Here is a 25870-nt window from a genome sequence, read left to right on the forward strand (position 1 = left end):
GAAGGAAATGAGAAAACTCATGAAGGTTCAGGGTTTTCTCCGGGTGATGACAACTTGACAGGCTCCTGGAATGGCCTGGTAATGGCTGCAAGCATCCCATGTGTTTTTGTCTGAGGGTGCAGTCTCCAGGTCGGAAAGGACAGGCGAGAAATCCAGCGGAGGTTTTGGCAAACAGGATGTCACTCCTTTGATTTGTTCAAACAAAACCTCAGCTGCGATAACCCAATACGTGAATTTAAGACAAAACACGTCCCTTCAGGTGCAGGGGAGGTCAGATGTTCAGAGTTTTGGGTAGTGGCTGTTCTACCTGAACAAGAAAAAACAAGAACCACGAGTATCACACACCCCATCTCTGACGGGGCTTGCTGGAGACACCTCTTGCACTCAGCTGTCATCGAGCTCTTGTACAACATCCTCTGTTTTCAGCAATGAAAAACTCAGAGTGAGATTCAGAAAAGAGCTTGGGACAAGTGTAGGAAACTAGAGAAACAACCCTGTGTTTCACTAACATAGGCTTGTTGGAATGGATTTGACTTCAAACTGTACAAGGAAAAACAATTAAAGAATTTGGAAACACCTTGTTTTTTCTGTCAATATAACTTAACTGCAGCTTATTTGGCCATAAGGAGGTTAAAATGTTACTGCTGCAAGAATTCAAAGTTCTGCAAGTTCTGAAATTTGAAGAAACTCTATTTCAGCCTTTTTTTTTTTAGGTTGATTACTTTTAGATGTTAGAGTTTACAGCCCAGTGTACCCTTCAAGAAAAACACATTGCTGCGTCAGATCAAAGCCAGGGAAGGACCAGGCAGTCAAAAATAACCTCGTGTTTTGACGGTGTGCTGCTGCCTGGGTGTCTCAGCAGGAATTGTGTTCCAGGCACGTTGGGATCGGCTCAGCCGGAGCCTGGTGAGATGTGGAGGAGAAAAACAAACCAGGGAACACGTGCTCAGGGTTGGTTGTAGGATACCCTGCTTTCAGGCACTCAGAAACAGCAGGCTGTTGTGCCTTTGGATTGGAAGGGTGTGTACAGTTGATTTGAAGGTCTGGGTGTCAGTGAAGGCAATCAGGAGGTTTTGTTTCTGTTCACAGACTTGCGTTTTTGGGCCGTGGTGTGGAGCTGGTCCCCCTTCACACCCAGCCTTTGCTCCTCCCTGCTGTGTGGGTGGCAGATGCTCCGTGTTTGGAGAGGAGCAAACAGCATTTTTTTCTCTCTTTCTGTGCCTCTCACAAGCTTCACTCTTTGATGGACTGAGAGGTATTTTAAGATGAAGGGCTCCTGCAGGAATTCTGTGCAGTGGCAGAGTTGGTTGACTGAAACCCCTTCAAAACGGGGTTGTTTTGCACATCTCTGCAGACCTGGGCCCCACATGTTCCCAGGCCATCCCAGATGGGTTCACTGTGTTCCCCCAGAGGATTTGGGATGCTCTGTGAGCCTCCTGTCCCCTGGGGGAGGGCTGTGCTCTGCTCGAGCTGCTGAGTCAAGAGAACCTCGTGATGGGAAGGGTGGGGTGGGAGTGAGGAGGAGCCTCTCGCTGGAAGAATTTGAAGCTCTCACATGGGTTTCCTGTGTCTGCAGTGGTTGTGTTGGGCTTAGGGTGAGAGAAGAGATGCTGCTGGCCCTCAGTGGGGCTGTTCAGGATGCTCAGTCCCTTCCTGATGTGTTTTAATGTGTGTCAGTCCTTTTCTTCACCCTCTAGTCCCTGGGCAGAAGCTGCTGCTGATCCCAGGACTCTGAGACATCCAAAATCTACCTCAGTATCCATCTCTATCTGAGATCTATATGATTGACTTTTCATTAGTACCATAATTAGTGATAAAAATGGGAGTAAAGAAGCAGGAAAGTCATCCATAAACATTGTAGGGGAACCTTCCTTTTTTCTTTGTTTTGAAGAATGCTGATGGAAAGTGTTTTTGGGACCTTGGAATAATTCAGATGCACTTTCCTTTCCTGAAAGGAAATTTGATGTTGCCCTTCTAATTCCCCTCTATTATTCAAAATGTGTGTAAATAATGGAGATTTAAAACTCTGAGAAGCAAAGCAGGGAAAGCTGTATTAAGCTTTGCCTCTGCTTCAGAGTCACCACTAAAGGGATGTGCTTCCAAACAAATACCCACAGGATGTAAAATGAATCACTGCTCCTTCCTGGGGCATGGAAGAGCTCCCTTCATTCTCTTCCTCCTCACAAGTCCTTGGTGGCAGTTTCTGTTCCTGATGCCCAGGCCCAAGTGCTTTCTGGGGTGTCAAAGGGAAGCAGTTTCCTTGGTTCCAATTTTGCACTCAGTCCCAGTTTCTCCCTTTTTTGGAGCTGCCTGAGCTCTCTGCAGCAGCAGGGCCTAGGGTGGCTCTAGAAGCTGTGGTGAAATGTTGCTTTCAGGGAGGATCTTTCAGGAGCAGAGGAAAATCCCAGCAGTGATGGAGTTTAGACTTCCAGCCTCTCTCATCCCCTAAACGTCCTTCTGGGACGTCAGAAAACTCTAGAAAACCATCATCATGTTTATTCCAGGCTCTGGCTGCTTCCTCATTGCTGGTCAGAGGCCACCTACGGTTGTATTTAGTTTATGAACTGTTTTAAAATGAAGTGTCCCTGAACTGTGGGCTCCAAGGATCCTCGTGGAACACCACGGATGTGCTGCACAGCACGTTGTGTCAAGGCAAAAGATCAGCATTGGAGTCATAAAACCCCAAACTGGTTTGGGTTGGAAAGGACCTTAAAGATCACCCAGTTCCAACCCTCTGCCGCAGAATTACGGGCGACTTCCACGGCGTCCTGTGGCACTGGCCATGTGGGATCTGACTTTGTGACTCTGAGGGAAGCCTTAGAGCTCTCTCCTCTCTCCACATGACGTGTCCAGGTTCCCTTCCAGGCTCACTTTCTTGTGACACACCATGCAACCTCCAGAATTGTTTCCAGATGACTGATCTGCCTGTTCTCGATCTGAGCAGCCCTTTCACAGTTCTCTGTTTAACCAAATGCAAACTTGTTGGGGCTTGTCTTTGTCCTGGACCGTGTTCATGGCCTGTGGGTTCTACCAACTCCCTAATCCCTTGCTCATTCTGCCCTGCTTTGTTATAATATAGCTCAGAATATGCATCATTACAATGATTTTATTTCACTTTGTGTTTTTCAAAGGGCAGAGCAGTCAGTCCTGCCTTAAGATTAAACTTCACTTAGAGTGAAACATGAACAGGACAACATCTGTTAAGCCTGATAAAACAGTGCTCTGCTACTGTGCTTTGTCCCACTGGTTCAGAGCAATGCCTTGTTTATCAGTGCTTTTCTTGCCTTGCTGAATTTTGTGAGCATCATTTCTTTGAAGGGGGGGAGGGAGGGGATGCCTGCTCAGAGTAACGAGTTTGACTGGAGATTTTTGGCACCTGCTCAAAATTGTTTGCTTGGCTGTGGTGGCGAGTTCCACTTTGTACGATGAAAGCAGTCGCTTCCTGCTCTGTGCTCCAGCAAAACGTTCCCTTTGGCTTGGCTGGCATGTGGCTCCCCGGAGTTCCTGCGGGAGGAGGGGAAAGGAGCGGTGGGAAGCGGGACACAAGCGGTGGTTCAGCAGTTTTGCCCGAGGGGGAGCTGAACATGCCCCATTAATGGGCTGAGGGCACGTGATCTGGCTCCAGCCACTGTCCTTCCCTCCCTGAGTTCAGCTGCGATGTCAGGAAAATCCAGGCAGCAGGGACTGGCTTTGGCATCACATCTGAAAATCGCGGCAGTCGGAGTTTTGGCGGGAGGGGGGATGAGGGATGATGGATGTGCAGTTTCCCTGTGGAGACCGAAGGCCCCGCAGTTAATTCCTGTTCCCTTCCCTTTCCCTTCCCTCTCTTGCAGGGGCCGATAGTTCTCGGCGAAGCGTCACCCCCTGATCCTGCAGTAGATGATTCGTCCCGTCCCGTTAGAGCCGAAGTGAAGCTGGAGCCTGGGGCTGACCGGCTGGTAAGTGCCAGCAGTGGGACTGACCGAGTCCAGATGCTTCACCTGCACGAATTTTGGGAAGGGAAGGGTCATCCCTAAAGCTGTGGGGGAGAGGGATGCTCCAACCGTGGGAGTGTCCTCCTGGAGCAGCTCCTCTCCCTGAGTCCATGTGGGAATCGCTGCTCTGTCCGTCTGCAGCTCGCCCCTTCCCACGTTATCTTGGTGTTAATAAGCAATAGGATTTAAACACCTTTTAGAACAGAGTTCCTGGGGGCACCTTTGTAATATGCATTAGCATTTTGTGAAGCTTTAAAATCCCAACTAATCCTTTCCCTCCAGCAAAAAAAGTACCTCAAACTGGGAGCAGCATGATTAGCAAAGACTGCTAAAGATGTGGCTATTAATATCTGCCTGAGCGTTCCCCCTTGGAAAGGGCACTAATGATTGCAGTGAGATGCACTGGAAACTATGCAGAGTGCCAGGTATTTATTATTTAATGCAGAAATGTAGGGCACAGACTAAAGGCTTGCTCAGCCTGCCTGTGATTACTTTTGATCCTGTGGGACACGTCGACGTATGAAAATGGAGGATTTGGAAGTTGTCGTGTAGTACGAAGAGAAGGGTGGTCCCTGCGTGGCTCAAACTTCTGCTGCCAAGCTGCAGCATTCCTGCTTTTCTGTCCCAAGCTGCAGCATTCCTGCTTTTCTGTCCCAAGCTGCAGCATTCTTGCTTTTCTGTCCCAAGCTGCAACATTCCTGCTTTTCTATCCTAATACCACATCTGGGGAGAAACAGAGCGTCACTGCAGTGGGAGTGCTGGAGGTTCATGTTCAGTGGAGTTGACACAGGTAAAAAAACTTAACTAGAAGGGACCATAAAACTGTACTTGGAGTTTTTTCCTCTGTCCCTGGTAAGACTTTGTCCAGGATTTCCTGGTGCTGAGTGATAACATGAAATACAGTGAAATTTGTTATTAACACCGGGCTGCAGAGGGGTTATGATGAGTGATTGGAATAAAACCCCTCCTTGCTCCACACTGGCTTTCAGGTGTGTGTTTGGGGCTTAAGTCTTCAATTAGCAGATTAGCTGAGCCCAAAACTGCCAGGGAGTTTGGTACAAAGGGCAGGTTTTGCTCACAACTGAAGCAGTGGATGGTGGTTGTGATGGGAACAGAGCTGGGGAGCAGGGACAGGGACTGAGGAGCCCTGATTGAGTCACGAGCATTACGCAGTGTCTGGGTTGGAACAGTGGGGTCCGTCTGTTGTGTGCTCCCCCCCTTCCTTTTCAGGCTTTAACCCAAAAAGCACTTGGAGAGTAATAAACGAGCACAGTGACAGCGAGCTCCGATTCGCCTCGGAAGCAGCTCCTGCACTGATGGATTGGCTGTTGTTTGGGAGCTAATCTGGAATGGCAGGCTGATAACAGAGAAAAATGAGCGAATTTATCAGTGATAGGAAGAATATTTTCTTCCTTGTCTGTTTAAATCAGGATGTTTATCTGATGTGAGTGTATTTTCAGCCTGGGAAGCTGCAGGTGGAAGGGCTGTGTCCCACCTGACTTTGTCCCTACATGGAGTCGTGGAATCACGGGATGGTTTGGGTTGGAAGGGACCTTATATATCATCTCATTCCAACCCCCTGCCACAGGCAGGGACACCTTCCACTAGCCCAGGTTGCTCCAAGCCCCGTCCAACCTGGCCTTGAACACTTCCAGGGCTGGGGCAGCCACAGCTTCTGTGGGCAACCTGTGCCAGGGCCTCCCCACCCTCACAGGGAAGCATTTTTCCTAAAACCTGCTCTAAATCTGCCCTCCTTCAGCTTAAGGCCAAGTAACATTAATACATAGTAAAGGCATTTTCCGTCTGCTTACAAAATCATCACATTGTCCTTTTTTAGACTGTCTTAGGCAATCTTGGAATGTTTGGAACAGAAGGTGTAGATTCCTGGTGAATGGAAAAGAAGCTGCTTGCTTCTCTTTTGCTGCTCACAGCCACCTCCCTGTTGCTGTGTTTACTCATTTCCTGCTTTTTCCCTTTTCTCATCCCTTTCACTTGGGTCTGAGCTCTCCAGTCAGAGACTTTTATTACTGCAGGGCTCGCTCTGGCAGGTCTGGAGGTACCAATGACACAAATCATAGACACTGAGAGCAGTGAAAAACAACATTTTCAGCGTAACACGGGCTGCAGGTTCCCACCTGGCACTTTCTTATGGCTACTCCTGCAGCCCTGCATCCCATCTTGGAGCCTGCTCCTGGAAAAGGTGTTTTATTCCCTTTCCACGGGGACACACGTCATTCCACACTCTCAGCTCCTCTGCGGTGGTGCTGGAGGTGTCAGCCACCAGAACCCTGCCTGGAGGGTTCCTGCTTAATTAGAGCAGCTCGTTAGGGCGGGGTGTTGAGTCAGAGCCTTGATCTGCTCAAGCCAGAGATTAGCCCCTTTCCCGGCGCGTTTGGACACTTACTGGAATGGTATCTCTTGGGCCTCTCCTGGAGAGGTGCTTATCATTCTGGCACTCTCCAGGCTGTGAGAATTAGGGGCTTTCCCCTCCCCTCCAAACTGGCAGAGTTAGAGACCCATCTGCAACGTGGAATAAGGGGAGGAATCCATCCTGTCTCATCCTCAGCTCCCTTTGGATCTCAGCCTCTCCTGAGTGCCTCCCTTGGCCGGATGCGTGTCCTTGGGCATCGGCTTCCTACGTGGGATGTGGCTGATAATCCCTGGGAGAAACTAATCCTATCGCCAGTGGAGGGAAGGGCTTTGCAAATAAGGCCTGGGAATATCTGTTGCGAACTGGAAGCTCAGTAGGTGAATAAATATTTTTGCCTGAAGATGGAAATAACACGAAGCCCTGAAGACATAACTTGGCTGTTGAGATTGATTCCTTGCTTGGATTGCTCGTCTGGCGAGGGGGTGCACTCAAAATAGTCAGTAGTTAGGGGGTTGTATCTATTAATAGGATAAGGTCTGACCCTGCCTGGTTTTGTTTGGGATTTTTTGGGAATACAGGGAACATTCCTGGTGTTGGCTCATGACTCCCTGCCCACACACAGCTGCTTTCCTGCCCTGAGGGCCCCTGGTAGTCTGCTGGTTTCATGTGCAATGAGCAGATGTGCTGCAGCTCAGTGTTTGACGCCCCTCCAAGAGTCCTGTGGATCCTCAAGACCTGGAGTTCCAGCCCCAAAACAGAGAAGAGCTCAGTCAGGAGCATGGATGTGATCCTGAACGCTGCTCTGGATCCCAGCCTCGGTGCCCAGCCAGCCCTGGAGGATGGCATGGAGTTGGGCAGTGCATCCAGGAGGAGCTGCTGTGGGAACTCTGAGTGCAGGAGGTGTTGGCTCTTGTGGGCCACGTTGGTGCACACCCATCTCGGGGTGATAAGCTGAGCCTGGGCTGCTCCTGATAAATACATGTTGGATTGATGCTTCCCAGCTCCTCCATGGGAAGCAGCCAGGTCACCTTCTATCCCTTCTTTAACCACTGAGCCGGAGCCAGCTCTTGGAGAAGAAGTTCCTCCTTTAAGACCCTTTGTGGAGAAGCAAATAAATACCCGATTTCAAAAGAGCTTATGAGTCATGTGTCCCCGCCCTGCTGAACCGGGGCTGCCTCCGGCGGAGCCGTCACGTGAAGGCTCAGCCGTGCCAAGCCTCTGGAAAGCAGAGGGAAAGTGTTCAGCTGCTGCCCTGCCCTCACCTCCCCGGGGTGCCGGGTTTACCTGTGTCTCAGGTGGGATCTGATCTTGCTCAGACCAGGTGGTGGATGAGCCGGTCGGTCTGATCCCGTCGGATTCCGTCCCTGCTCCCCCGTGGAAGAAACTTCTTTTTCAGCAGAAGTGTAGGAACCCCAGCAAAGTTCCTCAAACAGGCCCAGGCAGAAGTTGTCTGTGTTGTTGGAAGTGACCCTTCCCTGGGTGACTCAGGTCTCTGCTCTTCTGGAAACCGTTAATCCAGCGCTGCCCTGGCCTGGTTTAGTTGCTCATTGAGTTGGGGGTGATTGCAGGGAGGATTTAATCAGTGCAATCTGGATGGATTTGGGATGGAGTCAGGGACAAGTCTGGACATCTGTATGGGGGTCAGAGCTCTGCTTTTACCTTTTTTATTAGTACTTGAGTTGCACCACTGTGTGTGCACAGAGGGGGAACCCCAGCTGCAGACAGGGCAGGGAATGTGGGAAGTGCTGCAGGAAGGAAGAAGTGAAGTTTAGCCCAGGGAGGAGCGTGTCTGACACCAAAACCGAGGGACTGCAAGGCTGAGACTGGGGGTGTTGAGTGCCAGGGATGTGGTACAGCTGGACCAAACTGGCACCTGCCAGGATGGGGAGCAGGAATGCCACTGGTGGGAGGCACCAAGCCAGTGTGTCCTTGGAGGCTTGGACAGTCCTGCTGCTCCCTGCAGAGCCAGGGAGTTCGTGTTTCAAACCGAAGGCAGAAGGGATTGTAGAGCACAGTGTCTTTAACTCAGTGTTTACTTACTTTCCTCTGCCAAAAAGGTGTTTCCAGCTTTGTGTTTATCTGGCACTTTTAGCATTACACACTTGCCCTGCCTGCATCCCAACCCCACAGTTAAAACACTTTCTAAAGTGCTTTTGGGACCGTGTTTGCACAGGCAGTGAGTTAAAATGCAAATTCAGTTTTGCAAGTCTGTTCTCCTCTCCCTCCCCTCCCATTTTCCCCCAAAGTGCTTGGACAGGACCTTTCAGCACAAACCAAACTGCAGGAGAGCCTGCGAGCTTTACAGGTGGTGATGAACTTGTTTGCACCACGGAGACAAAATGCTAAAATCTCCTTAAAGCCCTCAGCCTTTCATGCTCCTGGTTGCCTGAGGGGAATTAAAGTCCTTTGGATCTTGGAATGAAAGAGCTGCCGTGTATCCATCCTCTTGCTGCTCCCTAAGAACTCCTTGTGTCCCTGGTCTCATGTTCACACAGTGACTCCTGAACCCTGGTTTGAAGTCCTGTGTGGAAATCCATGGCTACATTGCAGAATCCTCAACTAGAATCCAAGAACAAGAAAGTTTGTGGTTGTTTAAGAAGCTTTTTTTTTTTTATTAATTTATATTTTTCCCATCCTTCCTTAGAGCGTTTCTGGATCCCAGCCACTAGAAAACTTGGGTATTTCTGCTGCAAATACTCCTGAATCCCATCCCACCAAGCCCTGTGGAGCACCAAGACCCGTCAATGGAGTTATTAACACGTAAGCTGCTGGGATATTATGGGAAGAGTGTGATTTTTATGATCTTGACAACATCCCGTTGGAAACCAGCCTGTATCTGGGTTGGTGATGGTATAAAATGGTCTCTTTTTTTTTCCAAAAGCACGGTGGTGCATCGTGCTTGGAAACATTTTGGAGGAGATTGCTTGCTTGAGGTTTTCTGCTGCATTGTTTTGCTGAAAATGGAATTAAGCTGAGCTGTGTTTACACGAACAGGCCCCGCAGGCAGCCGTGCACTGAGCACGGGCAGGACTGGTTTCTTTACGAGTGTTTTTAATACACTTTGCAAATCGTGTGATTGAAAGGTACCAGTGCCCCACTTGCAGAATTACCTGTAACCACTGACCCACTTTTCTGGAGTTACCGAGGATCACAAATCCCGCTCATCTGGGGAGTAAAACTTCCTGAAGTCTTGGTTTCCCCAGGCTGTTTCTGTTGGGTAAATGAGAACAAGTGGAAGACATTCCACGATGCTGCAGGGTCGAACCACTTGAAACCCCTTGGAAACCATTGCACTTGCTCAGTTCCTTGAGGGAGGCAGGAAAAAAGAGAGGGAAGACGGGAAGGAGAGAGGGCTGGATCCTGCGCCGATGGAGCGCGAGGAAGCGTAGGAATCATGGATCAAGGAACCCGTGGCTGCAGCTGGAACACTGCAGGCTGTAACAGAGCCCTTTGTATCCCCGTAGCCTTTGAACTGCACAGCCTTAGACCACAGGGCTTTCATGTTTTGCATTTTTAGAAATGAAACACTTGCAGAAAAGACATGAAAAGGTTCCGTAGATGAGGCGCTGCTGTGCTGGGATCTGGCCGGGGCATGGGGGCATTGATGCCGGGGATGCTGCGTCCTTTGTGTGTGAGGAAAGAGGTTAATCTTAACACTGCACCTCTCTGCTGAGAGTTGTTACAGGTAGAGATCTCAGATATTCATCAGAATCAACTTTACATCGGGGTTAAATATTTTTTTAATAAAATTATGTGTTCTCTGGCATTTAGACTCATGCAAACCTGTTGTCTTAAGGTTCCCTGAGCTGTAATTCTGGAGGAAGCTGAATTCTGAGGTTAAAGCTGTTCAAGCCTAGAGTGGCTTTTGCTCTGTGACTGGCTTTAAATAATATTTTTTGTTCATGAGCTTCCAAAGGTATTTTGTCAAAGGTTCAGTGGTGGGAAAGTGGAAGGTGACCAAAGTAAAAGCAGAAATTAGAGTTGGTTTAATAAAAGCTGTCACCTTGTGAACTGCGAGGCTTTAAACTCAGCTTGCAGTGTTTGCTCAGGTGTGAGCCACCAACCTGCCTGAGTGAGTAACGGGATCTCATTCTCCTCTCTTCTGGGCCAGTCTTCAGCCTGGCCTGGCAGAACACGCTCAGGGAGATGGCCAGGAAGCTGAGGAGCTCCTGCATAAAAAGCAACGACTGAACCTGGTTCCTGCCCCCTCGGACGGGACGTGCGTGGCCGCGCGCACCCGCCCCGTCCTGAGCTGCAAGAAGCGACGGCTCGTCCGACCCAGCACCATTATGCCCCTCTCCAAAAAGGTCAGTTTGGCTTTTTTTTATATTATTTTTGTTATAAAAAGGGGAAAAAATAACGGGGGGAAGATGGGACAGTGAGGCTTCAAAAGCTGCTGGGGAAATAAAGGAGAAACGAAGGAGAAGCTTGATTTGTTGGGAGATTTTTTCTCTGCCGGCGCTGGGGAGGGAAGATGCTGAACTCTTGAGTTTTCTTATCCAAAACCAACCAGCCTGAGGTGAACTCAAGGCCAAGTAGTTCAGTGTGGCACAGTCTGAGCAGTTAAAAGAAACCCTGAGAAGTCAAGTATCAGGAAACCTGAACTCTGACACAGGAATTGACACAACCCCAGGAAGTCCCTGCTGCTGCTCTCAGAAAAACCACAGTTGTCTGCCCAGGCACAAATGGCATGTCCTGCTTAGGTGGTTGTGTTTGCTTCCAGTGCTCAAATTTGGAAGTCACTGAATGCCCTGACTGTTTCTGGTTTTGTTATCTGGATTTTCGAAAATTTATTTTATGCTCTTCTCCCTTATGCAGAATTCATTCAGTGGAAATACAGTTTATTGCCTGTATGAGGAAGGGCTGTGCTTCATTCTTTTTAATTTCTCTTAGGAACACCCAAAACTGTCAGTTGGAAGGAATAGAGTGAGAAATTGAGGAAATAAGGGCCTTTTTTGTGCATACAGAACCATAGATGGCAAAAATCCACTTACCTTTGAGTCAGAGGATTTCAAGTCAAACTTTCCCACAAGGGTTCGAGGGGGTTTTCACTCTCTGAATGTTTTAAAGAGAAGCTCAGAAAGCAGCATTTTTCTGAGCAAAACAGATTCTTGCTCAGCTGAGTCAGCTTTAACTGATCCCTCATTTGCAGCTTTATCTGGGGTGTTTCTGGGAGAGCTCTGCAGTGATTACTGGCAGCATCTTCAGTGGTTTGGAAGCGTAGGAACTGTCTCAGGGATGATGCTGAATTGTGCCTTCAATGTCTGAAGAATTGGCCGTTGATTCTGTGTTAGATCTTTGTTGTAATCACCAAATACATTTGATAATCAAGGATGGTTCAGGAGAGCAGTTCCAAGGGTGGAAGAAGTGCCAGATATCAGGGGTTTTCTGTGGACTCCTCCAGTTGTTCCAGAGAAAGCTGAGTCATGGCTAAGTCCTGCTCCAGAAATACCATGTTGTCCAGTTGACCACACTCTCCTGTCTGGCACAAAGTGGTTGTGGATTGGTGGGACCAGAAATAACAACCAGGAGAGACCAAAGTTTCAACAGAGATCATCCATCACTTGAAATGTTAAAGCTGGGAGATGTCCTGTAGGAAAGAAAAGTGATTTAAAAGGTTGAGTGTGTGTAGCCTGTGTTGCTAACAGAGTGGCAGGATTACCTCACTCCTGGCACAGCCACCCTGGTTAGAAAGCCCTGTGGGGTTAATTTTTATTATTGTTTTAATTAATTCTCAGCAGTGGTACAACACTGCTGGTTCAGGCTCATTTTGGGATCCATCCCAACATCTCCTGGGCAGAGCAGAGGAACTGCTCAGTTACCTCTTCCTCCTCCTCACTGGGCACTGAAGTGTCTGCCTGTTGCATTTGCCCTCAGTGAATTATATTTGATTTATTTTAGATAATTTTTCTTCATCTATGACATGAATGGGTTTCCAGCTCTTTCCTTCAAGGTGTTTGTAGCCCTCCCAGTCGAGTGTTTTTTGCTGTGGATATTCTCTTCCATCATTCAAGTCATTCATGGAAATTATTTGACTAATTCTGCCTCAGAACAGGTTTCTGCAGGATCCAGTTTGAGCCATTCTCCCATTTTGATGTGGAATTGTGGGTTGTTGTCTCTGCATGGGATTTACATCCAGTTGTGTGTCTGCCTGCAGTGGTTTAATATAAATGAAGTCTGTATAAAGCCTATAAATCTGTGAATTGAGAGCCTGTCCTGGATTAGGGAACAAGGTTGAAAAACACCTTTGTCACTCTGTAGATGTCCCTGTAAGTGTCAGCTCTTGGCATATAATGATGGCTCTGACCCATCTGAACTAAAAATGGCACTTTTTTCCCGCTCTCTGACAACTGAATTGTGCTGCCTCATGATTTTTATAAATGAGGTTTCAACCTAGATAAAATTAAACACTTTTAGTCAAATTTAGCAGCTGTTAAACTGTCTGTGCTGGTGAGCCGTAGTTTTCAGTTGTGTTTATGCAAAGTGAAATGGTCCTCTCATGAGGCCACACTAAATTCACAGGTTTTGTACAATGTATATTAATAAAAGGTGTGTATGTAATATATACCTTTAAATATAATTTTATATACATACATATATATATAGACACAAGGTATCTTTAAAAAAAAAAAATTCCCCCAAAAAACCAAAGCCAAAACAAAAAACCACACACACAAAAAAGCAACAACCTTTATGATGTTTCTAATGAGCTGTCAAGTGGGAATGTGTGAAGAGAGCCCTTAGACACGTTGACCTCTGGTGTGTTGACCCTGTTTCTTGTCCCTTTTCCAGGTCCACCGTAACAACCTGGCACGCTGTAGCTGTGACGTGAACCCCTCCTGTGCCCTGTGTGGCACTCGGAGCTCCACGACTCTGGAAATCCAGTATGATGCCCCTCTGCTGGAGCGCCTGTCCCAGCTGGACTCCTGTATCCATCCTGTCCTGTCGTTCCCAGATGGTAAGTGCAGCACCCACAGGTCAAACTGGGTCCTGAGCTGGGTTACGAGGGATGCTTGGAGGTGCTCCAGAGCCTGCTCCTCCATCCTGGCCTTCCAGGGGAGGTACAGATCCCTTGGGTACAACCAAACTTGTCCATCTGCTGGTATTTTTAGGATTAGAGCATCTGATCTGCTCTGAACATGTGTTTGGGGAATCTGACCTGGAGCCTCACTGGTGGTGGAGGAGCCAGGCAGTGCCTGGGAGTCTGTCCTGGGCTGGGGCCTTTGGTGTTCTAAACCACTTGTGAAATGTTTGTTTCTGCAGAGTTTATTCACCCAGATAAAATGATTTGTGGACTGGTTTGTCACAGGAAATTCTTTTGACCTTGTAAGGAATTGTAAATGGTCTTCCATGGTTCAGAGGGTACAGAAAGCAGGGATGTTCCCATTAAGACACTCGTTTCCCTGTGTTACAGCATCAGGGTTAATCATCATTAAGAGGAATAACTAACCAGCCCTGACTGGGGGTATTCACAGATTTCATGTGCAGGAACTTTTCCCAAGGGAAAAATAGTTTCCAGAGTCTTTTGCTTTCTAAGCTGCCAAATTAAATACAAGCCTGTTCTTTGACCAAAAACTGTTTTCTTGGATGAGATTGGTGTCCATCTGTCATCTTATCCCTCTGATCCCAAAATACAGGACCACGAGGGATAGGAACTGATGCTTTTATCAGGAGAGCTGGGCAATGCATGGATCAGAGTGGTTCCTTCCCCTGGGATCAGTTCATGGCTGCCTGAGGTGTAAAACACCTCTACCAGAGCAGCTCTGGCTGTCCCTGGATCCCTGGAAGTGTCCAAGGCCGGGTTGGACAGGGCTTGGAGCAGCCTGGGCTGGTGGAAGGTGTCCCTGCCCATGACAGGGGGTGGGAATGGGTGGGCTTTAAGGTCCCTCCCAACCAAAACCATTCTGGGATTCTAATCCTGGCAGGAAGGTGTGTGGCCCTGCTTCCCATGGGGGTGTCAAATGGTAGGTGCAGGTTAAGTCACTGGGCTAATGTGTGGTTTTTGGGTTTAAACTCCAGCTTTTCACAAACTTTGTGTGACATTAGGAAGTGCAGGGAGTGTCTGGGAGCAATTAATCTGGCATCTTTCACTAGCACTATATTTAAACCAGACTAAAATAGTAAATTGGTGCTATTTTTAAAAACTAGATCCCTCCCCTCCCAGAGAAACAGCTCTGCTCAGGAGTGCTCAAGGAACTGAACGAAATCCTGAAGCAGGAATTTATTTCCTGGTTTCACAGCACTTGTGGTCCTCTGTCCATAGTGTTAAATCAAATATCCTGGGAAGTGGGGAGAGAACCTGTTGGGTTTTATTGCACCACAACCACCAGGCAAATCATCTCATCCCATGTTCTTCCCGTTTTTAGGGTCCCCTGCAGCCAACTCACAGGGTAAAAATCTGTTCTGGCTGCATGAGATTAAAAAAACTTCGGGTTCAAAACTAATTGCTGTAAAGCTTAAAGCACCTTACACAGAAATATCCATTTCCTGCTGCAAGATTAACTTTGATTATTCACTAATGCTCAGTGCAGTTCTCTAGGGTTGATTTTTGGGATGGGAGTGCTTTTTTATCCCAAAAAGAGCCAGGTGACTTGTTCAGGGGGAAAACTGCCCTACCTGGTGCTGTCAGTGGGCAGTGAGGTGTCTCCCTGCCCGTGAGCATTAATCCAGGACGGGGTTGGGGCTCCTCTATGGTAGTTTTGGGCTGGGTGGGTGTCCAGAGGCTCGACCAGGATTCCTGGCTCGCTGGAGCCTGGCTGGGAGCTGTGAGCATGTGCTGACTTTCACTTTGAGCCCGTCTCTCCGGGCTCTCCCGTGCCAGCAGCCGGGATCTCCGGAGCAGTTTGCCAAGGGCAAAATTGCCAGGAGGCTGCGGGAGGGAAAAGATCATTTATTCATTTATTCCTCTGGCAGCCAGCGAGGCTTTTAACCCCTGCACTTGTGCTCCGTCAGCGCTTTGTCCCCTTTTGTCCCCTGCCTTGCAGGGTGGTGTGGTGGTGGTTGTTTTTTTTTTCTGGTTCATCTGATTCCTCGCTGGGAATTTTCGGATGATGTAATAACCTTGGTGGGAGGATGAGCGCTGGGCTCAGTGTGGTTGCCATCTGCTGGTCCCTGGGAGCCCTGCACTGCTGCCCGAGGAGGAAGAGGAGGGAGCGATGGTGTCACTTGCTACGCGGTCCCTGCTGCCAGCAGGGCAGTGCCAAACCACCAAATAACTCATTTTCTGCTGACAACTTTCTCTCTTGGCATGTTTTCTCTCCCTTCAGCCTCTCCCCTCCTTCCACAGATGTGTGGGATGTGAATTTTGAGGAGAAAGCAAAATATTAGCAAAGAGCAGAGGCTGTTTTCCTAAAGTCTGACCACTCCAGTGGCTGGCATCATCCCTAAAGGACTGAACCCTTTCTGTTTTTTGGAACATGTCCCCATAAACCTGAGAGCTGCCACCACTCTGTGACAGCCCTTCTTTAGCAAAGGGATGGGGTTAAACTATCAAGGTACTTGGAGTGCAGCTGTCTTGGTTTTTTCCAGGGAGCCTGGTCCCCACTGATTCCATCCCATACCCTGCCAAGCTCCCTCCATCCTGTTTGCCTGCCTGGGTCTACTGGGGCTTTCCAGTCCTTAAAATTAGGAGGGAAATATTGGGAGAGGTTCAGATGTCAGCCAGCAGGGCTCGAGTCTCTGCCACTCGCCCTCTGAGGTGAAGAGTGAGGAGCTTTATTCCTTGTGCCAGGGCCTGGGAAGGTTCATCCCTGCTCAGGCCAGCTTCAAAGTCCCTGTGAAAATGTCACATGAGCTTGAGAGATGTGGGGGAGGGATATTGGTGCTCCTGATGCTCATCTTGGTGATTTTAACTCCCACTTGTGTGTGTCCTGGTCCATACTGGGGAGGAGAGGCAGAGGGGTGACCTGTCACACCACAAATCCTGGTGTATACCTCATGGATGTAGATGGAGAAGATAAATTTACATCTCAGTAGTTTTCTTGATAACCCTGAAGGGTTTAAGGCTTTTCCCAACTAGGATTTTGGCCCTTGGGCATATAAAAGGGAGATGGGTCTTAGAGGAGACTTAGGCAGTGGTGTTTGGTGCTCACATCTGGAGTGTGAAGCTCTGAGTGTTAAAAGAAGTGAGGCTGGAGTAGTTTGCTGCTCCAGTTATTGGGTTTTATTCCCTACCTTAGCCTATCTGCACAAGGAATACACAGAATAACCTCATCAGTGTTCCCTCTTTTGGCTGAGGTCAGAGTCAGGTTGTGTGGGACTTGGGAGAAACAAAGCTTGAGGAAGGTGAGCAGGGGTAGAGCCTGCCAGGGTTCACAGCAGCACAGCACACTTGTGCTCCTTGGAGGTGGCAGGATCAAACAGGGACAGGTACCCTGGATTACTGTGATCCATGAAAGCACAGGAATTCAGGCTCCAAATGCATCAGCTTCCCAGGTAATTATGTGAGTTTATTCTCAGGTGGCTCTGTGCCCCAGGCAGGGCAGTTACTTCTGCTCTTGGAGCCTCTCAGTTGTGCTCACTCACACAACTTCCCGGGATTGAGGTGCCACATCAGGCAGATTAACATCCTACAGTACCTGGTTGGCTTTTGGCTTGACCTGAAATGGAGGATTTAAGCTGAATTTCTCTCTTCCAGCCCAGATTTGATGTGCTGAGATACCTCGGATTCTTGGAAGTCAGATCTGAGGTAGCAGCACCCTCAGGGGTGAAGACACACGGTTTTTCTGACAAAGGCTTCCTTCTCCTGCCAGGATATACTTGGGCTGTGAATCCTGTAGAAAAGTCCTTTTCTCAAATTGCTGCAGATCAGAAATGTTGGGTCCTATTGCAGGTCCTTTCTGACCATGAGGAGGTTGCAGGCAACCCTGGGTCTTACAGTCAGTGCCTCTATGTTCACGGAGGGCTGTTCCTACCGGGGGGACTGGGAGAGGGTGATGGGACCATAGCTTTTTGTTGCACCTTTAATTTGGATTCCGTGTCCTGTATCCCCCTGCAGATGTGCCGACGAGCCTGCACTTCCAGAGCATGTTGAAATCTCAGTGGCAGAACAAACCCTACGAGAAAACTAAACCTCCCAAAAAGCTGTCGCTCAAGCACAGAGCCCCCATGCCCACCAGCCTGGCAGACCCTGCCCGCAAGGACCGCCACAAGCTGGTCAACTCCTTCTTCACCGCAGCCAGTAAGTGTTGTCCCTGCCCAGCCTGGTACCCGACGGTCTGGGTGGAGAGAGGAGGAGGAGGAGGAGGACACCCTTCAGATTCCACTCTTGGGGATGAGGCAGTCCAGGGCTGAAGGTGAAGTGTGTGCAGGCAGTGCAGCTCAGGTTCATAGGGGCCTTTTCTCGCTCGGTGTGACCCAGGCAGTGCCACAGCTCGCTCAGCCCTGAGCTCACCCCTCCAGCACCCCGAGGGTGTGTGGAGCCTGACCTGTCTGGATTCCAGGAGCTGGTAAACTCTGCCCGAGCCTCCTGTGCCAACAGAAAGAGAGGTGAAAACAGGCGTTTCATAGCTCTTTCTCTGTTCCCCTCCTCAGAGCGCTCACATCAAAAATCCCAACCAGACAAGGCACACAGGCCGCCTTTAGACGATTTTTCGGCCGTGGCCAAGGCCGAGAGAGCGCCAGAGCGCTCTGCCCAGCCTGCTGCCCATGACAAAAAGAGATTGCGAGACTGCTCATCTGAGAGGAGTGAAGGTAGGCCCCCACGGGCAGGTGTCTCGGGGGGAGCTTGGGCTTTGCTGCACACCCAGCCTCTGTGGGGGCACGCACTGCTTTGGGCCGTGTCGCCACCGCAGCGACGCCTCGTGTGCTCTAACTGCTTCTTCCCCAGGGCCTGCCAGCCTGGAAGGTGCTTCTCTTTCCTGCAAAGAGCTCCTCAGCACTGGCCGTTTCTGGTGCACATGGTCCTCTTCTCTCCACCGCCGCCCACCCCCCTGGGTGGGTTTTTGTTTCTGGCTAATGTGGTTCTTCCCTCTCTCCCGCCCTCCCCGTGCAGTGTTGAAGCACCACCCGGACGTCGGCGGCCCGAGCTACTTGTCGGCAGCTGTGACCCCCACCCCTCACAGCCCCATAGCTCGGCAACTGTCCACCTCCTCAGAGGGCTCAGCTCCTGCCAGCTCCACTTCCCAGGGCACCTCCAGCACCGCCGTGAGTATCTGCTGCCTTTCCGGGAGGGTTTCTGAGCTCAGCTCCATCACAGGGGCTCAGCCTTTGAGCAGTTCTTAGGCTGGACACTGCTTAGTGCTTCTCTTGCTGTACTGGACCTGTTGGTTCAGCTGATGGTGGGGTTGCTCTGACGTTGGGTCTGCAGGCGTTCCTGGACGGATGTTGGCTGTGCAGAGCCAGTGAGCTGCAATTACAGGTTCACCATCAGCTCAGGAACTGCTGGTGAATGTTCCTGTTCCCAGCAGTCTCTTGGCTTTGCTCCACGTTCAGGTTCTGGTTTCTGGAGTTGTGTGGGGATGCCAGGAAGAGAAGAGCTGAGCAGCAGCAGTGCTGCTGCTGGAACAGGGGGGCTCCCACTGGGACAGCTTTCCCTGGGCTGTAAGTGGGGTTGGGATCACAAGTCCATGGTACAACATAATCTACATAATATTTCAATTATACACAAGCTTCAGCAGTTGCTTAACTCAGACCATCTTCTGAGGCACGCTCAGCCTCCCAAAATGCTCAAGGAAATCAGGGTTTGGGACCTTTGTGCAGCTGTGTGGGTGAGCAGGACCCCTCCCATGTGCCCCGGGACAGATGGATAGCAGAGCTCCTCCACCAGAGCCTGACCCAAGAGCTTTGTTAGCAGAAGCTCTTGATTGAAGGATTGAATTCTGCTGAGCTCACAAGTGTCCCAGTGAAGATTTTAATTCTGTCTGGCCACCCCAGTTGGTAGTTTGGGCCACAGCAGGGACAGTGGAGCAGGACTCCTTGAACCCTGACAGGGAAACCAGGGTGAGTAAGAGGTGTCTGTCCTTGGCAGAGCTGAGGCACCAATTCCAGCTCAGTCCCTTTGTCCCTGCTCCAAGCTTGTTGCTGTGGGGTTCCAGGACCCAGCTGGGTTCCTTCCCTGTGGAATTCAGTCATTGCATCACCAGCTGTGACACCAGCAAAGCACCAGGGTGTGAGAAGAACCCAGAAGAGCAGCAGTGGTTCAGCTGGAGTGTGCTCGGTGTTTTTGGGACAGCTCTCCTCAGCAGCTCGAGCACATCCAGGAGGCCTTTCCTTGGTTTCACACACCCACCTTGGTCTTCTCTCGCTGCTTTTTGTGCTGCATTTTTACAAACTCCTTCAGAAATGCAAAATGAAGAGACTCCCATTCCACGGCCGAGTCCTACAGGAGCATTCCAGGCTCCCTCCAGTGAACCAGATGAGGAGACTTCCCTTCCACGGCCGAGTCCCACAGGAGGATTCCAGGCCCTGGGCTCCAGGCTCTGGGCTCAGGGGCAGAGGTCCCGTGTTCAGGCGTCGCAGGCGGCCGCAGGTTTGCGTGTGCTCCCCAGCTGATGGGTCAGTCCCTGCTCCTGGCAGTGACACACTGGGATTTGGATTCCCTTGCTGCTGTGGCAGTAGCTGCCCACCCACTGCTTCCTCATCCAGCTTCATGCCAGCCCTGGGATTTGGCTGTGGCAGGTTCCCAAAAGTTGGGTTCCCACATGTTCCTACACTGAGAGCCACAGGGATCTGAGGAGTCGGAGGATGTGGTGACTCACAGGTGACTCCATGAGGAAGAGGGGCCCTTTGCATATCAGGATGGCCCATGAGGATTCTTGTCACTGAACCGTCAGCGCTGCTGTCACAGGTTTTTGGAGGAGCCAGGTGGTGGAAGAGCTCCCAACATTCAACCAGGTTTAAACAGATCAATGAGGAGTTTATTTCTCTCTTGGAACATTTATTCCAGTTGGAAGCACAGTGCAGATGGAGCTGTCGGGCTCCTGGTACAGCTGTCAGGACCAGAGATGAGCTCCTGTCTGACTGCTCTGCTCCTCCTCTGTCACAGGGTCACCTGGGGTGGGGCCCAGACCCTGAGCAGGGCAGCCATTCCCAAACATGATGGTCCTTCCTTCTTCCTTGATGGTTCCTCACCTTCTGGCAGTAGGGAATTGGATTATATGGGACATTTTTCCTCTTGCAGTGTCAGTTTATCAGCTGGATCAGTGTCCTGACCCACCTGGCTGTGCAGCAACTGGTGCCAGTGTGGGGGTGGTGGCTGGAGCTCAGCAGCCCTGGCTCACCTTTTTTTCGTGCCTGCAGGGACCAAAGCCCTTTTCTGGACTTTCCAAGTGAAGGATTTTGGGATGGGAAGGGGACTTGGGGACTTGGAACAAGCAGTAGGTGACCTCCATTCTGATGCAAATTGCTCTTGGTTCTGAAGTGTCCATAGGTTGTACAAGGTCCTTTTTCCAGCAGTGACTCCCAGTGACTTCCATTAATGACTTTCTAACGTGACAAAACCTACATCCTTTTCTCATGTGGTTCTTGTCTTCCCGTTGCAGCAGCCAAGGAGGAGGAGAGGAGAAAGTTCCTTTGATATCAACAACATCGTCATCCCGATGTCCGTGGCTGCGACAACCCGGGTGGAGAAGCTGCAGTACAAAGAGATCCTCACACCCAGGTACTGCCTGATCCCCCCTGGGGCTGTGGGAAAGGGCCTTGCTTTACTTATTCCTTGGGAATAAGGGAAAGACCCTGTGCATCAAGGTCAGTGGCCTTACTCAGGTCTCTCTGTTCAGTTCAAAGTCATCCTGGTTGTCCTCTTGTCCTGCTGCTGAGCCAGAGGTCCTGGAGGTTTCACAGCTCTGTGGGTGCCTGGGCTGGGTTAACCTTGCGTTGGAGTCTCTTCCCAACTTCCCTCTTCCTTCTTCCTGGTCCTCCGTGCTCTCCTCAGGCCCAATTCAGAGCAGGGAGGGAGGGAACCTGTTGCTGAGCCAGAGGAAGAGGAGGAAATGTTGCAACCTCTGCTCTGCTTCCTCTGCCCTTGGCTTCAGCTGCACTGCAGACCAGCGAGGAGGTCTGGTGCTTAAAACTGAGCCTTAGTGTGATGCTCTTTGTCAGAGGGTTGTGTTTTCCCTTTCCCAAAAGCCCATGTTGGTGGTGGGGGGTGTGTGTGCTGGTTCTGGCTGTGCCCTGACTGTGCCCCTGGTGTTGTTGCAGCTGGCGTGAGGTGGATATCAGTGCTCTAAAGGCCAGCCCTGAGGAGGACAACGACGAGGTGAGAAGGATTTCGTTTCCAAGTTATGTTGGGTGGGGTTGGTGGGGGCTGAACAGTTTTCCCAAAAGGGAGCAGACATGGGGACCTCGGCAGGGAACCAGCTGGTGTTGGTTCCTTTACAGAGAAGGCTTGAGAAGCTGGGTTAGCTGGCTGGGTACAGCTGGATCCAAGGTCTGATTGCTGTCAGGAGACCTCTCTGGGCACCAATCTTTTTGTGGAACAGTCTCATGAAGAAATCATGACCAGCCACTATAGTTATTATTAGTCACTATTTTAGTTAAATTGATAATGATATTTCTTTAAACCTCTGTGTGAGCACTTCCATTCTAGGATAAATGGCTTTCCTTTGCTTTTTAGTTCTTAATCTCTTCCTAAGCAGTGCTGACTCAGTTTAACAAGGTGCTCTCACACTCTCTTTAAGGATATGCCTCCCTCCAGGCACTGATCTCTTTTCAGGCACCATCCCTTCTCTGTGGTGACCAGTGACAGGACATGGGGGAACAGATGAAGCTGTGTCAGGGCGGGGTTAGGCTGGATTTTGGGAAAGATTCTTCCCCCAGAGGATGGTTGGCACTGACCAGGCTCCCCAGGGCAGTGGGCACGGCCCCAAGGCTGCCAGAGCTCCAGGAGTGTTTGGACAACTCTCTGAGGGACAGGGTGGGATTGTTGGGGTGTCTGTGCAGGGCAGGAGTTGGACTTGGATGATCCTTGGGGGTCCCTTCCAACTTGGAACATTCTGTGATTCAGTGATAAACAAACCCTCGTTGTAGCTCACGCTGGCAAAACTGCACTTAGGTGGTTGTTTGATGGCAGAAAGCTCTGAGCAAGCCCTGTGCCCTTCCCTTTCCAGGTTGAGGACTTGTCTGATTCGGCCTTCGCAGCCCGGCACGGGAAGTGTGAGGAGATGGAGCGGGCGCGGTGGCTCTGGAGCACGAGCGTCCCCCCGCAGCGCCGGGGCAGCAGGTACGGCACCATTCCTGCCAGGGGGATGCTCCTGGGGGGCTTTGTTGGATCAGCTGATCCATAAAAATGGTTTAAAGCTTGTGCTGCTGTTGGAAATTTTGGCCCCGTCCAGCTGGAGGAGCCCGTGGGGGAGCGGGGCACAGTCCTGCTGGGGTGGGGGTGAGGTTACACCCCGGTGTGGTTGCCGACAGCTCTTGCACCAGCTGCCAGGATTCTGCTTTCTCAAGCATTTTGACTGCTCCAGAAGCGTGGGAGCTGCTGTGCCAGCCTGGGAGTCCAGAGGAGAGCACAAGGGCTGCGGTGGGCATCGTTGCTACCAGAGCAGGGAGCAGGGGCTGTGCTCACTCTGCCCATTTACACACACCTTAAGTTCCTCTGGTCATGGGACACTCGATTCACTCTCCAAAGTGTCTTTGTGAGTGAGTGTCTAAAACCACCCATGGATCTCATCAGAAACCTGCACAAGAAGAGATTGGCTTTTCTCCATCCCCTTTTCAGTGGTTTGATTGGTTGGTGCTGCTCTGTCCTGGGGCAGAAGTGCTGCTCATTCCCAGCTGGGTGTGGCTGTGCTGCCTCAGCCCCACGGGGGTTTCTGTTTCTCTGGGTCACTGGGGTTTCTGCAGGAGCTTCTGCAGGTGCCAGGGTGGCCTTTGTCAGACCCCACTGGTGCTGCTGCTCCTCTGTGCGATTCCAGCTGTGATTCCCGGTGCTCCTGGAGTAGTGAGTGGGATGTTTTGGTGTTTCTTTGCAAACTTCTTGAGCCCATGTCTTACGTCTGATAGCGCTTCCCCATGGCTTTGTTCCTCTGGAGACCTCTTCCCCCCGGAGGAAGGTTGTTGGTAGAAGGTGCCACGTTGAGTTCTGGCTTGCTCACTGTGGTGGATTCAAACTTCAGCTCGTAGCTTTAGGAATGCTGGGGGGAAAGGACTTGCAGAGGTCTCTGGTCCAGCAGGAGTCCATGTTGGCTGTGGCTTTGGCCATGGGATGAACACTTCCAAGGAGGGAGATCCCCCAGAGCTGGGGCCAGTATTCCCACTGTAGCTTCCCAGCAGGGAGAGATGGGGACGAGAGCAAACCTGGGATGTGGTTTGCTGTGTTTGTGCCAAGAGTCTGGCTGAGTTCAGCTTGGTGTCATCACATCCTGAGCTCCACCTTGGCAGGGTCCTTGCTCAGGTCCCTCAGCTCCCATCCTGGAGTTGCTGGTTGTTCTCTGCAGTTGCTTTAGTCCTTCTTTAGAAATCTTTGGAGCCTCTCAAGGCCTGGCAACTTCTTGTTGCTGTGACTGAGCCTGTACCTTGTTCCTTGCCTATGGAGCACCTGGGCCAGGAAAGGCCAATAATCACTGGGGTAAACTCACTTAGTCTCCCTTAAATGTCCCTCTCTCTGTGACCTTCTCCAACAGATCTCTTGGGCCTCCTGTGCTCCTCCTGCCTCGTGGCCATCACAGATTGGTTTGGGGTTTTTTGTGCAGCAGCTTTTAAGTTGCATCTCAATTCAGCACAACTCAGTCTGGCTTGGTGCAGTGCAGCTTTTTAATTTATCTAATTTGGTCTGTGCTTGTATGTTCTGATGGACATTCTGGCCAAGATCTGGAGTCTGATCCTTGGTGGTCCTCAATGGCCTCTTGCCTTTGCAGTTCATCTTGGATGTGGGGACTCAGTTATGTTTCTGTGTTTGTGGGTTTTTATCTGGAAATCTCTGTCAGGGCTCAAACTTTGTTAATTCTTGGTTAAAATCTGAAATCTCGGGGTTTCACTGTGCTCCTCCTACCCCCAGCTGCTGAATCCAGCATTGCTGATTCCCTTGCTCGTTGCTGATTCCCTCACTCGGTCCCTGAGCTGCTGCTGGGGGTCACATGGTTGTGTGGAGATGGGAAATACTTGGAAAAACCAATTTTGGAGCGTCTTAATTTCATAGGGAGCTTCTCACGGCAGTGTTTATGCAGCACTGGGAGTGTAGGAGATGTGTGGGACACGGGACCTCAGGAGAGCAGCATCAGTGCTGCAAAGCTGCACCAGGACAGAGCTGGGACTGGCTGGGTTTGACCTCTGGGCTGTGGCATTCCCTGCTCCTGTGCTGCATCCCTGGGCTGTTCCCAGTGGGGTGGAAGGGATCTGGGGTGGCAGTGGGGGAGCACAGCTGTGCCTGGGGCCGGGCTCTCATCCCTGCTCCTGTCTCAGGTCCTACAGATCCACGGACGGACGGACAACCCCCCAACTGGGGAACCCCTCGACTCCCCAGCCGGCTTCCCCCGAGGTGGGCAGCTACCACCCCCACTTGGAGCTGTCCCACAGCCACTCACCACGCAGCCCCATCAGCCCTGAACTGCTCTGTGCCCCCCTGACCCCCCTCTCCCGGGACTCCCTGCGGCTCCTGTCCAGCGAGGACACGCGTTGCTCCACGCCCGAGGTCGGCCTGGACGAGCAGGTGGGTTCTGGCTCCGCCCGGGGCAGGGGCGGCCCCAGGGCTGAACCCAGTGCTGGGATGTGACCGTGGGGAGGCAGCTTGGAAAACCCGCCCGTGGGAAATGCCATGGGAATGCTGGGCCAGGTGGGATGCAGAGCGTGGTGTTGGTCGGCACGGGCAGCAGGAGGCTTTTCCAGCAGCTGGCTCTGTTTGGAGCTGCCGTGTCCTCCATGTCAGAAGCTTCCCAGGTGCTGTTCCCGGGGCTGGGACACGGCACTGGGGAGCTGCTGCTCCCCGGAATCGCTCCAGGAGCACGGGCACAAAAGCTTTTCCAGCGGATTCCCCAATTCCTCGGTTCTCTCCCCTCCAGGCCGTGCAGCCCTGGGAGCGACGCACCTTCCCGCTCTCCTACGACCCCCGGACAGAGTGCGAGGACCAATCCGACCCCCAGGACCGGTTGTCGCGCTGCACCCGCCGCACGTCGGGCAGTAAATCCTCCCGGGAATCCGATGGCACTTCGGCTTCGCCCAGCCTGGCCAGCCTCAAGAGCAGAACCCCGCTGGCCCCCCCTCCCTCCTCCTCCTCCTCCTCCTCCTCCTCTTCCTCCTCTTCCTCCTCCTCCTGCTCCGCAGTCCTGCGGCCAGCGCACAGATAGAGACACACGGGGAGACATGAGCAAACCAACACACAGAACTAACTCTTGGCATTAAAGCTTCCAAAATCTGCGTTTGATATTCAAACATCCTGCCGGGAATTTTCACAGTTTTTAGTGAATTTAAGGAGTTTAGAAACTGTTTTTTGTTTTCTTTTTTTTTGTTTTGTTTTATTTCTTTTTTTTTCTTTCTTTTTTTTTTTTTCCTTCTCCATGTTTCCTCGTCACATGAATGAGCCCCCAGATTCCTCCCAGCGGAGTGAAGCCTCGGGAGGGGAGCAGCCCACCAGACCCCCTCCCCTTCCCTC

The 25870-nt window shown here is 50.9% G+C and overlaps 1 protein-coding gene across 3 annotated transcripts in view; it reads left to right on the top strand.

Annotated features, from left to right (window-relative positions):
- Positions 1-25650, top strand: part of KANSL1 (KAT8 regulatory NSL complex subunit 1) — a 98726-nt gene extending 73076 nt beyond the window's left edge. For 2 of the 3 annotated variants that reach the window (XM_027664789.1, XM_027664790.1), the window contains exons 4-15: positions 3834-3938; positions 8990-9105; positions 10457-10652; positions 13138-13303; positions 17342-17524; positions 17878-18036; positions 18338-18489; positions 20826-20944; positions 21484-21541; positions 22392-22504; positions 24685-24931; positions 25281-25650. In XM_027664789.1, the coding sequence (XP_027520590.1) occupies positions 3834-3938; positions 8990-9105; positions 10457-10652; positions 13138-13303; positions 17342-17524; positions 17878-18036; positions 18338-18489; positions 20826-20944; positions 21484-21541; positions 22392-22504; positions 24685-24931; positions 25281-25565 (1899 nt within the window). In that variant the 3' untranslated portion in view covers positions 25566-25650. The remainder of the gene's footprint in view (positions 1-3833; positions 3939-8989; positions 9106-10456; positions 10653-13137; positions 13304-17341; positions 17525-17877; positions 18037-18337; positions 18490-20825; positions 20945-21483; positions 21542-22391; positions 22505-24684; positions 24932-25280) is intronic. The other variant, XM_027664791.1, reaches the window with a different exon arrangement.
- Positions 25651-25870: the final 220 nt, after the last annotated feature.

Source organism: Corapipo altera, unplaced genomic scaffold (assembly GCF_003945725.1).
Source record: "Corapipo altera isolate COAL_440 unplaced genomic scaffold, ASM394572v1 142, whole genome shotgun sequence".
NCBI lineage: Eukaryota > Metazoa > Chordata > Aves > Passeriformes > Pipridae > Corapipo > Corapipo altera.